Source organism: Bombina bombina, chromosome 2 (assembly GCF_027579735.1).
Source record: "Bombina bombina isolate aBomBom1 chromosome 2, aBomBom1.pri, whole genome shotgun sequence".
NCBI classification, from domain to species: domain Eukaryota; kingdom Metazoa; phylum Chordata; class Amphibia; order Anura; family Bombinatoridae; genus Bombina; species Bombina bombina.
Window position 1 is genome coordinate 1249068254 of NC_069500.1, and position 15145 is coordinate 1249083398.

General features: G+C 40.7%; 1 protein-coding gene across 1 annotated transcript in view; it reads right to left on the bottom strand.

The window, feature by feature from the left end:
• Positions 1-15145, bottom strand: part of WDR19 (WD repeat domain 19) — a 296764-nt gene that overhangs the window by 230060 nt on the left and 51559 nt on the right. The window contains exon 10 of the mRNA XM_053704050.1: positions 4996-5066. Coding sequence (XP_053560025.1) covers positions 4996-5066 — 71 coding nt within the window. The remainder of the gene's footprint in view (positions 1-4995; positions 5067-15145) is intronic.

The window sequence follows — 15145 nt, forward strand, 5'->3', positions numbered from 1 at the left end:
CTGTAAAAGATTCCCCCTCTAAGATCTGTGCAAATCTAAATCTTAGAGTGCAGATCTTTTACAGGAATCAATCTGGCTACGAAAATATCCAGGGAAACGAGCGGCTGCTTACTTCTGCATTCGGATCCTCACAAAGGATATAAATGCACATAACCATTTGGAGCTAATCTGCATATCCTTGCACATAATTCCCTGTTCCTGTGGAAACACTGTTTGTTGAGGTTTTCTTTCGGAAAATGTTCAGCCCATATAGCTTGTGGTATCCCCCCTATTCTGAAAGATTCTGGCCTTAGGTCCAAGCTATAGATAAGCTGTGTAAACGCAGCCAGCAGAAGAAATTATACTCCCAGTGGGGTATAAGGTAATACAATGTTAATTTTCCATTGTTCTCTCCAAGTATTGGTCTTTGGTTTACAGACAGATATAAGATAAAGAAGCATGTATATGTACACAATGTGATAAAGCAATGAGATCTGATTATACCTACAAGTTCAACCCATTTTATTAGGTTGTTGCTTCAAAACACAAAATAAGCTATTAAATGGACACAAATAAACCTTAAAGTGAAGGTAAATTTTCAACAATGAGTGCCCGGTTTTTAAAATACTTTTAAAACAGGGGCACTTTCATTGATGAAAGTTTACAATGCACCAAATTTGTAGAAATACTTACCTTTTTACTTCTCCAAAACCGGATCGCCGATCCCAGCCTCAGTTCCTCTGTACTGACGTCAGAAATGACAAAACCGGCTTTCTCCAATCATGGCTTTACCCCCAGAGCGTCCATCTCGTGATGCCCAGCTGTGATTGGAGGAAGCCGGTTTCGTCATTGCTGTGTTTGTACAGCCGGAAGAAGAAGGCAGGGGATCGTCGATCCGGTTTTGGAGAAGTAAAAGGTAAGTATTTCTACAAATCCGGTGCAATGTAAACTTTCATCAATGAAAGTACCCCTGTTTTTAAAAGTATTTTTAAAAACCGGGCACTCATTGCTGAAAACTGACATTCACTTTAAAACGCAAATTCTCATACATTTTATACTCTGCAGTTGGAAAAAAAAGGAATAGGAAACACATTAAGGGAAAAACTATTTTACAGTATACTCTCCCCTTAAGGATGTTAATTTATGGAATGTCCACTCCCCAACCACCCTTAAGACAATGAAAGATATTCTCCAATCCTTCCACGATTACAATTCTGCACTATATAACATTCAAAAAGCTACACCAGTACACAAGCCTCCCTTAGACATGAAAACTTATGTCAACCATGCACAATTACCCAATATAACATTAGATCAACTTCAAAATCTCAACAGTCCCATTTCCCAACTAGAACTACTTGCGGCTATCAAATCACTCAACAACGGGAAAAGTCCAGGCCCAGACGGTTTTACTGGAAAATATTATCATACTTTCTCCTTAATACTCTCACCCCACCTCACCCAACTCTTCAATGAAGTAACAGATACCAGGCCCTTCCCACAATTAATGCTGGAAGCACAAGTGGCGGTAATCCCCAAACCAAGCAAACCCCCTAATACACCAGCAAATTTTCGTCCGATATCACTTTTAAATACAGATATCAAACTGTACGCCAAAATACTAGCCCCCCCCCCCCCCGCATCAACACTATCTTACCATCAATAGTTCACACTAATCAAGCCAGCTTCACCCCAAACAGAGAAGCCAAAGACAACACCATCAAAATTCTCCTTTTAATGAAATATGCAGCTACCAGCAAAATTCCCTCGGCATTCATTTCAATGGACGAGGAGAAAGCCTTTGATAGGCTGGACTGGCGATTCCTACAAATAACACTTAAACAATTCGGCTTCGACCAAACTTTTATAGGGAAAATCTTTTACCTCTATAATAACCCTCAAGCAAAAAAGTTAAGCTAAACGACACCCTATACCACCCATTCAATATCTTCAATGGCACGAGACAGGGATACCTCCTCTCCCCCATACTATTTGTCCTTGCCATGGAGGTTTCGGTCTCCCATATTAGACGTAATACAGCCATCCACGGGCTTAGAATTGCTCACCAGGAATACAAAGCTAACCTATACGCTGATTACCTTTTTCTTACACTCCTGCAGCCTAACTTATCAATCCCTCCCCTCATGCAAACACTTCAAACTTACAGCACCTTCTCTAACTTCAAGATTAATATCACCAAATCTGAACTACTACCCATAGGACTAAACACGCAAGAACTCAAATAGATACAAACACTAGTCCACTTTCGCACCCAACCCCACTCCATTAAATACTTAGGTGTCCATATATCCCCACATATACACATATTACTCGACTCAAACTTCAATGCCATATCTCCTATGACACACGCTCTCCTGGGATCCTGGAACAATAAACCACTTTCGTGGCTAGGAAGGATTAACTCGGTCAAAATGATTCTTCTCCCTAAGCTATTATACCTCTTCCAAACCCTTCCAATCCCCATACCAAAACCAATAATCCACAACCTTTAAAAGTCCAGCATCTTATACATACGGCAACACAAAAGACCCCGCATAGCCACTGCCACACTTTACCGCCCCAAGGAATTGGGTGGACTAGGGATTCCAAATCTAACACACTATAGACTAGCCTTTTTTCACTAAAATTGTACACAAGTGCAAACACTCGACCCATAAAGATTGGATCCTCTTAGAACATCTACTATCCAACTTCTCCATCTCGGCAGCAAATGCTGGTTACTCCTGAAAAGGAGAAACCTACCAGCACACCTCCCAGCAATCACTACAGAAACTTTTAAACTATGGGATACACTCATCAAACAGTATCATTATATTTCTACAATACCCTCCCCACTAACCTCCCTCAATGAGAATTTGGACTTCCCCACTCAAACAACCCCGACTCCTCATGTGTCCAAATCTTCTCCCTGCCACAGAATTATGCAAAATGGGAAACCCAAACCTCTATCAGAGATCACCTCTTACCTAGATAACAAACACATTAATTGGTTTAGATATAAACAACTCTCGGATTTCCTTACAAAACACCTAAAAAAAAGCTCTACTCTCACGCAATCTAACCAGTTTTGAAAGCATATGCTTCCACAACACTCTGAATAAGGGTTTCCTATCATTCACACATCATCTACTCATGCAAACATACACCTTATCTCTCCCTTCCTACACACAGAAATGGGAGAAAGAAATTGGCACAACCCTAACTCACAAAGAGTGGCTAAAAATCTTTACCTCCATGACAAAATCTTCATCTTCCATATATGTAATGGAAATGAATGTTAAATTTCTATACAGGTGTATTATTATGAGTAATGTTACCCCCTAAATATATAGTAATATGGTGTATATACATATACTGCTATAAGGGGTTTATATATATTTTATATATATTCTGCACTATGCACCCCAGCAAGAAACTATAAAAAGTCAGTTGTGCACATTTTGTGTTATTGGCTATAACATCTTCCTCAAACTCCTCATGGGAAAATCTTTAGCAATAATATATTGCTCATTAATGTATTTGAAGTATTGTACAATATTGTTTTAATAGTGAACTGCAATAATCACAATACTGATTTATTTCCACCTCTGTATTAGAGGAATATAAATGTGATAGCTCAAATTCACAGCACTGAACTATAAATATTTAAAGAAATTTTCCCCTTTACATCTTGTCTGCCATATGAAATGTTTTTTACCATTAGAATATTACACTTAAATATTTATTGTAATAGACTTACATTAAATGGATACTAAAATCAAAACATTTTTCAGATACAGCATGCAATTTATTTTTAACTTTTATGATCAAGTTTGCCTTGTTTCTTTATTATCCTTTGTTGAAGAGCATACCTAGGTAGGCTCAGAAGCAGCAATGCAGTACTGGAAGATGATTGGTGATTAGTGGCTGCACTTAAATGCCTCTTATCAAAGGCTCATTAGATGTGTTTAGCTAGCTCCCAGTAGTGTATTAATGGTCCTGACCCTACTCTTTAACAAAAGATACCAAGAGAACGAAGCAATTTTGAACATAGCTGTAGACTGTAAAGTTATTGAATACACTGTCAGAATCATGAAAACAATTTCAACTTTACTGTCCTTTTGAGGTCAGAATTAAAATGTCCCTTTTTGCAAATTTGAATGCTACATATACCACTATCACACTTTTTCCCTGGGTGGAGGGTGTCCCTCTTTCAAATTTTGAAATGTTGGGAGGTATGGCGTGCTGGGTGCGAATTGCGCATGTGTGCCGCCGGCGCCAAGTATGTCAAGGGAGGGAGGTAAGCACAGGCTCAGTCACTCACAGTGAGTAATGTGACTGAGGCAAAAACACCTCATTATTTCAGTTTGTAACCTTATAGATAAGGATGAATTTATCTTTTTTTTTCAAGGCAAATTAGGCTTAAAATGTAGTATTGCTAGAATTGTTTTCTTTTTTGGCATATAGAGTATCTGTATCCTTGCGGTCCCACTTATGGACACAATGTACAGGATTTTTACCAGGATTCAAACTACCTTTACAGAAATTTTATTTTTATATATTTTTTTTATTCGAAATGCAGTATACTGTGTGTGCCAACACCTAAAGCTAAACATCTAGTTAATCTGCCTCTTTTGTGCCTCCACCCTAACCAATGGCCGGTATTTTTTGAGAAAAAGGAGGCAACCCTAATAATAACTAGCAGGAAATTTGTGTACTGCTGAACCTGCAGCATTAATCTGATATGGACAACTATTTAGTGGAGAGGGACAAAGTTCTGGTTTATTCAGCATATGAATATCTGTGAAAAAAATAAATACATTTAAAATGCCCCATTTTAGAAACAAATTTGAGAATAAAATTAGAAGAAACATGAGTTGCAATTAGTGGGGTAAATTCTAAAAGCCAAGATTTACAAACCTTATTCATGATACTTATAAATATGAAATATGATAAATATAGCAGAACATAGTTTTCTGGGGGGGAAAATATTTTATCTAATAAAATATAGGTTACCTTTAGTTTCATCATCCAAGTTTATGATGGCGTACATTTCTTTCAGTTCGGTCAAATCATGGATTTTTATGCTAAAATATGAGATGGAAAATGAATTGTTTCAAATGATAAGTTAAATCATCTTATATAAAAGAGAAAACTTTATTTACAAGATAGTGCTAATATAAATCCCACATAGGGTTTATGTTTATATGATTATTCAATTAATCTATTTGTAATATTATTTGAATATAGAATTATGTTGTTATCAACTGACAGTTTTACCCAATACAGGGCTACATAATGAGTCGATCGGTTGTTTGCACTTCTGCTCATGCGTTAACTTCACTATATGGAAACTTTTTTGTGCGTGCATTACAAGTTGAAAGTAAAAAGTGTTCTCACAAGCGCTAACCAGACACATGCAAAAAAGCCGAACTTCAAATATCTCAACCGTGATTCCCATAGCCTTCAATAGAGCACGGAAAGCGGGGAAAAAAGGCACGCGCAAAAAAGCCGAACTTAGAATATTGCAACCGTGACCCCCATAGACTTCAATGGAGCACGGAAAGTGGGGGGGGAAAAAAAAAAAAAACTTACACCCTTACTCACACGCAAACTCAATTGCATTTTCTCAAGTGAACTTACCCGACATGAAATATTAAAAATACAGTTAAGCACTTGAATATTACATAAATATGCTTTTCAATGTTTTAGCTATTTGACTGCAAAGGGTTATATATATGTGTGTGTGTGTGTGCTTATATGTCTGTAAAACACAATTTATGCTTACCTGATAAATTTATTTCTCTTGTGGTGTATCCAGTCCACAGATCATCCATTACTTGTGGGATATTCTCATTCTCAACAGGAAGTTGCAAGAGGAAACCCACAGCAGAGCTGCAATATAGCTCCTCCCCTAACTGTCATAGCCAGTCATTCGACCGAAAACAAGCCGAGAAAGGAGGAACCATAGGGTGCAGTGGTTACTGTAGTTTAAATTTAAAAATTACCTGCCTTAAAATGACAGGGCGGGCCGTGGACTGGATACACCACAAGAGAAATACATTTATCAGGTAAGCATAAATTGTGTTTTCTCTTGTAAGGTGTATCCAGTCCACGGATCATCCATTACTTGTGGGATACCAATACCAAAGCTAAAGTACACGGATGAAGGGAGGGACAAGGCAGGAACTTAAATGGAAGGAAACACTGCCTGTAAAACCTTTCTCCCAAATATAGCCTCCGAAGAAGCAAAAGTATCAAATTTGCAAAATTTTGAAAAAGTATGAAGCGAAGACCAAGTCGCCGCCTTGCAAATCTGTTCAAAAGAAGCCTCAGTTTTTAAAGGCCCAAGTGGAAGCCACAGTTCTAGTGGAATGAGCTGTAATCCTTTCAGGAGGCTGCTGTCCAGCAGTCTCATAGGCTAAGCGGATTAAGCTTCTTAGCCAAAAAGAAGGAGAGGTTGCCGAAGCCTTTTGACCTCTCCTCTGTCCAGAGTAGACAACAAACCAAGCAGATGTTTGACGAAAATCTTTAGTAGCTTGTAAGTAAAACTTTAAAGCACGGACCACGTCCAGATTGTGTAACGCAAGGATGGAACAACAATCTCTTGATTGATATTCTTGTTAGATACCACCTTAGGTAAGAACCCAGATTTGGTACGCAGGACTACCTTATCCGTATGAAAAATCAGATAAGGAGAATCACATTGTAAGGCAGATAACTCGGAGACTCTACGAGCCGAGGAAATAGCTACCAAAAAAAGGACTTTCCAAGATAAAAGTTTGATATCTATGGAATGAAGAGGTTCAAACGGAACTCCTTGAAGAACCTTAAGAACCAAGTTTAAGCTCCATGGTGGAGCAACCGGTTTAAACACAGGCTTGATTCTAACTAAAGCCTGACAAAATGCCTGAACGTCTGGAACATCTGCCAGACGCTTAACTAGCTGACAATCCTTTTTCCAAACCTTCTTGGAGAAAAGATAATATCCTAGGAATCCTGACCTTACTCCATGAGTAACCCTTGGATTCACACCAATAAAGATATCTACGCCATACCTTATGGTAAATTTTCCTGGTGACAGGCTTTCGTGCCTGTATTAAGGTATCAATAACTGACTCGGAGAAGCCACGCTTTGATAAAATCAAGCGTTCAATCTCTAGGCAGTCAGCCGCAGAGAAATTAGATTTGGATGGTTGGAAGGACCCTGAAGTAGAAGGTCCTGTCTCCGGGGCAGAGACCATGGTGGAAAGGATGACATGTCCACTAGATCTGCATACCAGGTCCTGCGTGGTCACGCAGGTGCTATCGGAATCACCGATGCTCTCTCCTGCTTGATCTTGGCAATCAGTCGAGGGAGCAGAGGAAACGGTGGAAACACATAAGCCAGGTTGAAAGACCAGGGCGCTGCTAGAGCATCTATCAGTGTCGCCTTGGGATTCCTTGACCTGGATCCGTAACACGGAAGCTTGGCGTTCTGGCGAGACGCCATGAGATCCAGTTCTGGTTTGCCCCAACGATGAATCAGTTGTGCAAATACCTCCGGATGGAGTTCCCACTCTCCCGGATTAAAAGTCTGACGACTTAGAAAATCCGCCTCCCAGTGCTCTACACCTGGGATATGGATAGCTGATAGGTGGCAAGAGTGAAACTCTGCCCAGCGAATTATTTTTGAAACTTCTAACATCTCTAGGGAACTTCTTGTTCCCCCTTGATGGTTGATGTAAGCTACAGTCGTGATGTTGTCCGACTGAAATCTGATGTACCTCAGAGTTGCTAACTGAGGCCAAGCCTGAAGAGCCTTGAATATCGCTCTTAGTTCCAGAATATTTATTGGAAGGAGAGACTCCTCCTGAGTCCACGATCCCTGAGCCTTCAGGAAGTTCCAGACTGCACCCCAACCTAGAAGGCTGGCATTTGTTGTTACAATTGTCCAATCTGGCCTGCGAAAGGTCATACCTTTGGACAGATGGACCCGAGATGGCTACCAGGGAAAAGAATCCCTGGTCTCTTGGTCCAGATTCAGTTGAGGGGACAAATCTGTGTAATCCCAGCTCCACTGACTGAGCATGCATAGTTGCAGCGGTCTGAGATGTAAGCGTGCAAACGGCACTATGTCCATTGCCGCTATCATTAAGCCGATTACTTCCATACACTGAGCCACCGAAGGGCGCGGAATGGAATTTAGAACCCGGCAGGAATTTAGAAGCTTTGATAACCTGGACTCCATCAAGTGAATTCTCATTTCTACAGAATCTATCAGAGTCCCTAGAAAGGAAACTCTTGTGAGTGGGGATAGAGAACTCTTTTCCTCGTTCACTTTCCACCCATGCGACCTCAGAAATGCCAGTACTACGTCCGTATGAGACTTGGCAGTATGGAAGTTTGACGCCTGTATCAGGATGTCGTCTAAATAAGGGGCTACTGCTATGCCCCGCGGCCTTAGGACCGCCATAAGCGACCCTAGAACCTTTGTAAAGATTCTTGGGGCTGTAGCTAATCCAAAGGGAAGAGCTACAACTGGTAATGCCTGTCTTGAAAGGCAAACCTGAGAAACCGATGATGATCTTTGTGTATCGGAAAGTGAAGATAAGCATCCTTTAGATCCACTGTAGTCATATATTGACCCTCCTGGATCAGTGGTAGGATGGTACGAATAGTTTCCATCTTGAACGACGGAACTTTGAGGAATTTGTTTAAGATCTTTAGATCCAAAATTGGTCTGAAGGTTCCCTCTTTTTTGGGAACCACAAACAGATTTGAGTAAAAACCCTGTTCCTGTTCACTCCCATAACTAGGAGGTCTCGTACACAGTGTAAGAATGCCTCTCTCTTTATCTGGTGTGCAGATAATTGTGAAAGGTGAAATCTCCCTTTTGGGGGGGAAGCTTTGAAGTCCAGAAGATATCCCTGGGATATAATTTCCAACGCCCAGGGATCCTGAACATCTCTTGCCCACGCCTGGGCGAAGAGTGAAAGTCTGCCCCCTACTAGATCCGTTACCGGATAGGGGGCCGTTCCTTCATGCTGTCTTAGAGGCAGCAGCAGGCTTTTTTGACCTGCTTACCTTTTTTCCAGGTCTGGTTTGGTCTCCAGACCGTCTTGGATTGAGCAAAAGTTTCCTCTTGTTTATTATTAGAGGAAGTTGATGCCGCACCTGCCTTGAAGTTTTGAAAGGCACGAAAATTAGACTGTTTGGCCCTAGATTTGGACCTGTCCTGAGGAAGGGCATGACCTTTTCCTCCAGTGATATCAGCAATAATCTCCTTCAAACCAGGCCCGAATAGGGTCTGCCCCTTGAAGGGAATGTTAAGTAGCTTAGATTTTGAAGTCACGTCAGCTGACCATGATTTAAGCGATAGCGCTCTGCGCGCCTGTATAGCAAAACCAGAATTCTTAGCCGTTAGTTTAGTCAAATGAACAATGGCATCAGAAATAAAAGAATTGGCTAGCTTAAGTGCTCTAAGTTTGCCAAGTATGTCATCCAATGGAGTCGCTACCTGTAAAGCCTCTTCCAGAGACTCAAACCAGTACGCCGCAGCAGCAGTGACAGGGGCAATGCATGCAAGGGGCTGTAGGATAAAACCTTGTTGAATAAATATTTTCTTAAGGTAACCTAATTTTTTATCCATTAGATCTAAAAAAGCACAACTGTCCTCGACAGGGATAGTAGTACGCTTTGCTAGAGTAGAAACTGCTCCCTCCACCTTAGGGACTGTCTGCCATAAGTCCCGTGTTTTTTCTAAAAATAGGAGGGGAAGAGAACGGCACACCTGGTCTATCCCATTCCTTATTAATAATTTTTGTAAACCTTTTAGGTATTGGAAAAACATCAGTACACACCGGCACTGCAAGTATTTATCCAGTCTACACAATTTCTCTGGCACTGCAATGGAATCACAGTCATTCAGAGCAGCTAAAACCTCCCTAAGCAACACGCGGAGGTGTTCAAGCTTAAATTTAAATGTAGAAATATTAGAATCAGGTATCTTCCTGAGTCATTAACATCACTCACTGACTGAAGCTCTCTTTCCTCAGCTTCTGCATATTGTGAGGCAGTATCAGACATGGTTCTTAAAGCGTCAGTATGCTCTGCATTTTGTCTCACCCCAGAGCTATCTCACTTACCTCTAAGTTCAGGTAGTCTGGCTAATACCGCTGACAGTGTATTATCCATGACTGCCGCCATGTCTTGTAAAGTAAACGCTATGGGCGCCCTAGATGTACTTGGCGCCATTTGAGCGTGAGTCCCTTAACCCCTTAATGACCGCAGCACTTTTCCATTTTCTGTCCGTTTGGGACCAAGGCTATTTTTACATTTTTGCGGTGTTTGTGTTTAGCTGTAATTCTCCTCTTACTCATTTACTGTACCCACACATATTATATACCGTTTTTCTCGCCATTAAATGGACTTTCAAAAGATACCATTATTTTCATCATATCTTATAATTTACTATAAAAAACATTATAAAATATGAAGGAAAAATGGAAAAAAACACACTTTTTCTAACTTTGACCCCCAAAATCTGTTACACATCTACAACCACCAATAAACACCCATGCTAAATAGTTTCTAAATTTTGTCCTGAGTTTAGAAATACCCAATGTTTACATCTTCTTTGCTTTTTTTGCAAGTTATAGGGCCATAAATACAAGTAGCACTTTGCTATTTCCAAACCACTTTTTTTCAAAATTAGCGCTAGTTACATTGGGACACTAATATCTTTCAGGAATCCCTGAATATCTATTGACATGTATATATTTTTTTTTAGAAGACATCCCAAAGTATTGATCTAGGCCCATTTTGGTATATTTCATGCCACTATTTCACCGCCAAATGCGATCAAATAAAAAAAAATTTCACTTTTTCACAAATTTCTTCACAAACTTTAGGTTTCTCACTGAAATTATTTACAAACAACTTATGCAATTATAGAATAAATGGTTGTAAATGCTTCTCTGGGATCCCCTTTGTTCAGAAATAGCAGACATATATGGCTTTGGCTTTGCTTTTTGGTAATTAGAAGGCTGCTAAATGCCACTGCGCACAATACGTGTATTATGCCCAGCATTGAAGGGGTTAATTAGGGAGCATGTAGGGAGCTTCTAGGGTTAATTTTAGCTTTAGTGTAGTGTAGTAGACAACCCCAAGTATTGATCTAGGCCCATTTTGGTATATTTCATGCCACCATTTCACCGCCAAATGCGATCAAAGTAAAAAAAAACGTTAATTTTTTCACAATTTTAGGTTTCTCACTGAAATTATTTACAAACAGCTTGTGCAATTATGGCACAAATGGTTGTAAATGCTTCTCTGGGATGCCCTTTGTTCAGAAATAGCAGACATATATGACTTTGGCGTTGCTTTATGGTAATTAGAAAGTCGCTAAATGCTGCTGCGCATCACACGTGTATTATGGCTAGCAGTGAAGGGGTTAATTAGGTAGTTTGTAGGGAGCTTGCAGGGTTAATTTTAGCTTTAGTGTAGAGATCAGCCTCCCACCTGACACATCCCACCCCCTGATCCCTCCCAAACAGCTCCCTTCTCTCCCCCACCCCACAATTGTCCCCGCCATCTTAAGTACTGGCAGAAAGTCTGCCAGTACTAAAATAAAAGTTTTTTGTTTTTTTTAAGAAAAAAAAAAAAAAAGCATATTTACATATGCTGTGTTTAGGATCCCCCCCTTAACCCCCAACCTCCCTGATCCCCCCCAAAACAGCTCTCTAAGCCTCCCTCTCCGCCTTATTGGGGGCCATCTTGGGTACTGGCAGCTGTCTGCCAGTACCCATTTTGAACAATCAAATGTTTATTTTTGTTTAAAAATGTTTTCTGTAGTGTAGCTCAATCACCCCCCCCCCCCCCACCTACATCACACCTAAGGGCTTTTTTATTATTATTTACTTTTGACACATTTTTTCCGTAGTGTAGCGGTTCCCACCCGCTCCCTCCCCGTGCACGCGCCCCCCCCCTCGTGCACGTGCGCGCGCCCCAGCGCCCCCCCGGGCTTACCCGCCCACGATCCCGTCCCCCTCCACATGACCAGGGCCATCGATGGCCGCCACCCACCTCCCACACCGGCTCCCACCCACCAACGATACCGGCCATCGATGTCCGGTGCAGAGAGGGCCACAGAGCATCGGATGGCCGTGAAAGGTTATTGCAGGATGCCTCCATATCGAGGCATCACTGCAATAACCGGAAAGCAGCTGGAAGCGAGCAGGATCGCTTCCAGCTGCTTTCCACACCGAGGACGTGCAGGGTACGTCCTCAGGCATTAACTGCCTTTTTTTTGAGGACGTACCCTGCACGTCCTTGGTCGTTAAGGGGTTAAGCGGGAGTCAAAGGGTCTGACACATGGGGAAAGTTAGTCGGCATAACTTCCCCCTCGTCAGATTCCTCTGGTGATAAAAAATTTTAAAGACAGAAAATGATCTTTATTGCCTAAAATGAAATCAGTACACATTCTAAGAGGGGGTTCCACCATGGCTTTTAAACATAATGAACAAGGAGTTTCTTCTATGTCAGACATGTTTATACAGACTAGCAATGAGACTAGCAAGCTTGGAAAACACTTTAAATCAAGTTAACAAGCAAATATAAAAAACGGTACTGTGCCTTTAAGAGAAACAAATTGTCAGAATTTGAAAAACAGTGAAAAAATGCAGTAAATCAAACAAAATTTTACAGTGTGTGTAATAGGCTAGCAGAGCATTGCACCCACTTGCAAATGGATGATTAACCCCTTAGTTCAAAAAACGGATCAAAAAAACGAAATAGACGTTTTTTAACAGTCACAACCAACTGCCACAGCAAGCTGTAGCCCTACCTTCCCCAATAAACGACTTTGGAAAGCCTTTGGGCCCTTTAGAGATGTCCTATAGCATTCAGAGGGCCTTTGAGGGAATCTGGATGTCTTAGTCTGTAATTTTAACTGCTCAAAAAAGCGCTAAAATAGGCCCCTCCCACTCATACTACAACAGTGGAAAGCCTCAGGAAACTGTTTCTAGTCAAAATTTAAGCCAGCCATGTGGAAAAACTAGGCCCCAATAAAGTTTTATCACCAAAGCATATATAAAAACGATTAAACATGCCAGCAAACGTTTTATATTGCAATATCATAAGGGTATTACCCCTGGGAGTAAGCATGATACCAGTCGTTATTAAATCACTGTATTCAGGCTTAACTTACATTAATCCGGTATCAGCAGCATTTTCTAGTGTTTTCCATCTCTAGAAAAAATTATAACTGCACATACCTGATAGCAGAATAAACTGCACGCCATTTTCTCGCTGAAGATTTACCTCATCTGTGTAATCCCCTCAGACATATGTGAGAACAGCAATGGATCTTAGTTACAACCTGCTAAGATCATAGAAACCTCAGGCAGATTCTTCTTCTATTTACTGCCTGAGATAAAATAGCACAACTCCGGTACTATTTAAAAATAACAAACTTTTGATTGAAGAAAATAAACTAGCTATATTTAACCACTCTCTCTTACGACCTCCTTGCTTGTTGAGAGTTGCAAGAGAATGACTGGCTATGACAGTTAGGGGAGGAGCTATATTGCAGCTCTGCTGTGGGTTTCCTCTTGCAACTTCCTGTTGGGAATGAGAATATCCCACAAGTAATGGATGATCCGTGGACTGGATACACCTTACAAGAGAAATACATATTATACACACATATAAACATTATTTTTATTTGTATATATATATATATATATATATATATATATATATATATATATATATATATATATATACACACATACATATACACACACACACATACATACACATATACACACACACAATTATATATGTAAATGTATGTATCTCTATGTTAAAGCCATTTGCATGCCAGAGACCTTATATCTTTGAGCCCTTGTAAGTTTTTTATGCAATTTAAAAAAATATATATATGTATTAATTATTCTAAGTGTAACTGTACTTTAAAATTTATTTTTGATTTGTTTTGTGTAACTTTTTAGTCAAGCGTAACAGTTAACTAGAGCTCTGAAGTCACGCTATCCCGATGTGAGGGTGAGGGGAGGTGTGTGGAATTCAGTATGCAGGAATGGAAACACAGAACAAAGAAAGTCTTTTCTAGGACAAACTTCACTGAAGTAATGCAAGGAAACAACAGGTAAAGCAATTTGAGGTCATAATCCAAAATGATAATAGTCAAACTACATTTTTTTGCAAAAGAACACTTTAGGCACAAGTCTCTCAACAAGCAAAGACTACCCAGCAGGTACTGTTGGTGAGGTCCACATGAAAACACTGACACAAGTTGGGGAAATAACACACCAGAATAAGGGATCTTTAATGGATTTCCGGGATACAGGTAAGCATACACAGGTATCACAGCAGAGATGCTTTGTTTCAGGAGCAGGGTAAGCATACACAGGTATAACAGCATAGGTGCTTGGTCTCGGCAGCAAGGTAAGCCTACACAGGTATCACAGCAGATGTGCTTGATCTCATCAAGGTAAGCATACACAGGTATCACAACAGAGATGATTAGTCTCAGCAGTAAGGTAAGCATACACAGGTATCACAGCAGAGGTGTTTGGTCTCAGCAGTAAGGTAAGCATACACAGTTACCACAGCAGAGGTGCTTGTCTCAGAAGCAAGGTAAGCATACACAGGTATCACAGCATAGGTGCTTGATCTCATCAAGGTAAGCATTCGCAGGTATCACAGCAGAGGTGTTTGGTCTCAGCAGTAAGGTAAGCATACACAGGTATCACAGCAGAGGTGTTTGGTCTCAGCAGTAAGGTAAGCATACACAGTTATCACAGCAGAGGTGCTTGTCTCAGAAGCAAGATAAGCATACACAGGTATCACAGCATAGGTGCTTGGTCTCAGCAGCAAGGTAAGCATTCACAGGAATCACAGCAAAGGTGTTTGATCTCAGCAGTAAGGTAAGCATACACAGGTATCACAGCAGAGGTGCTTGTCTCAGCAGCAAGGTAAGCATACACAGGTATCACAGCAGGAGTGTTTGGTCTCAGCAGTAAGGTAAGCATACACAGGTATCACAGCAGAGGTGCTTAGTCTCAGCAGCAAGGTAAGCATACACAGATATCACAGCAGAGGTGTTTGGTCTCAGCAGTAAGGTAAGCATGCACAGGTATGACAGGAATCAGGAGCAGGAACC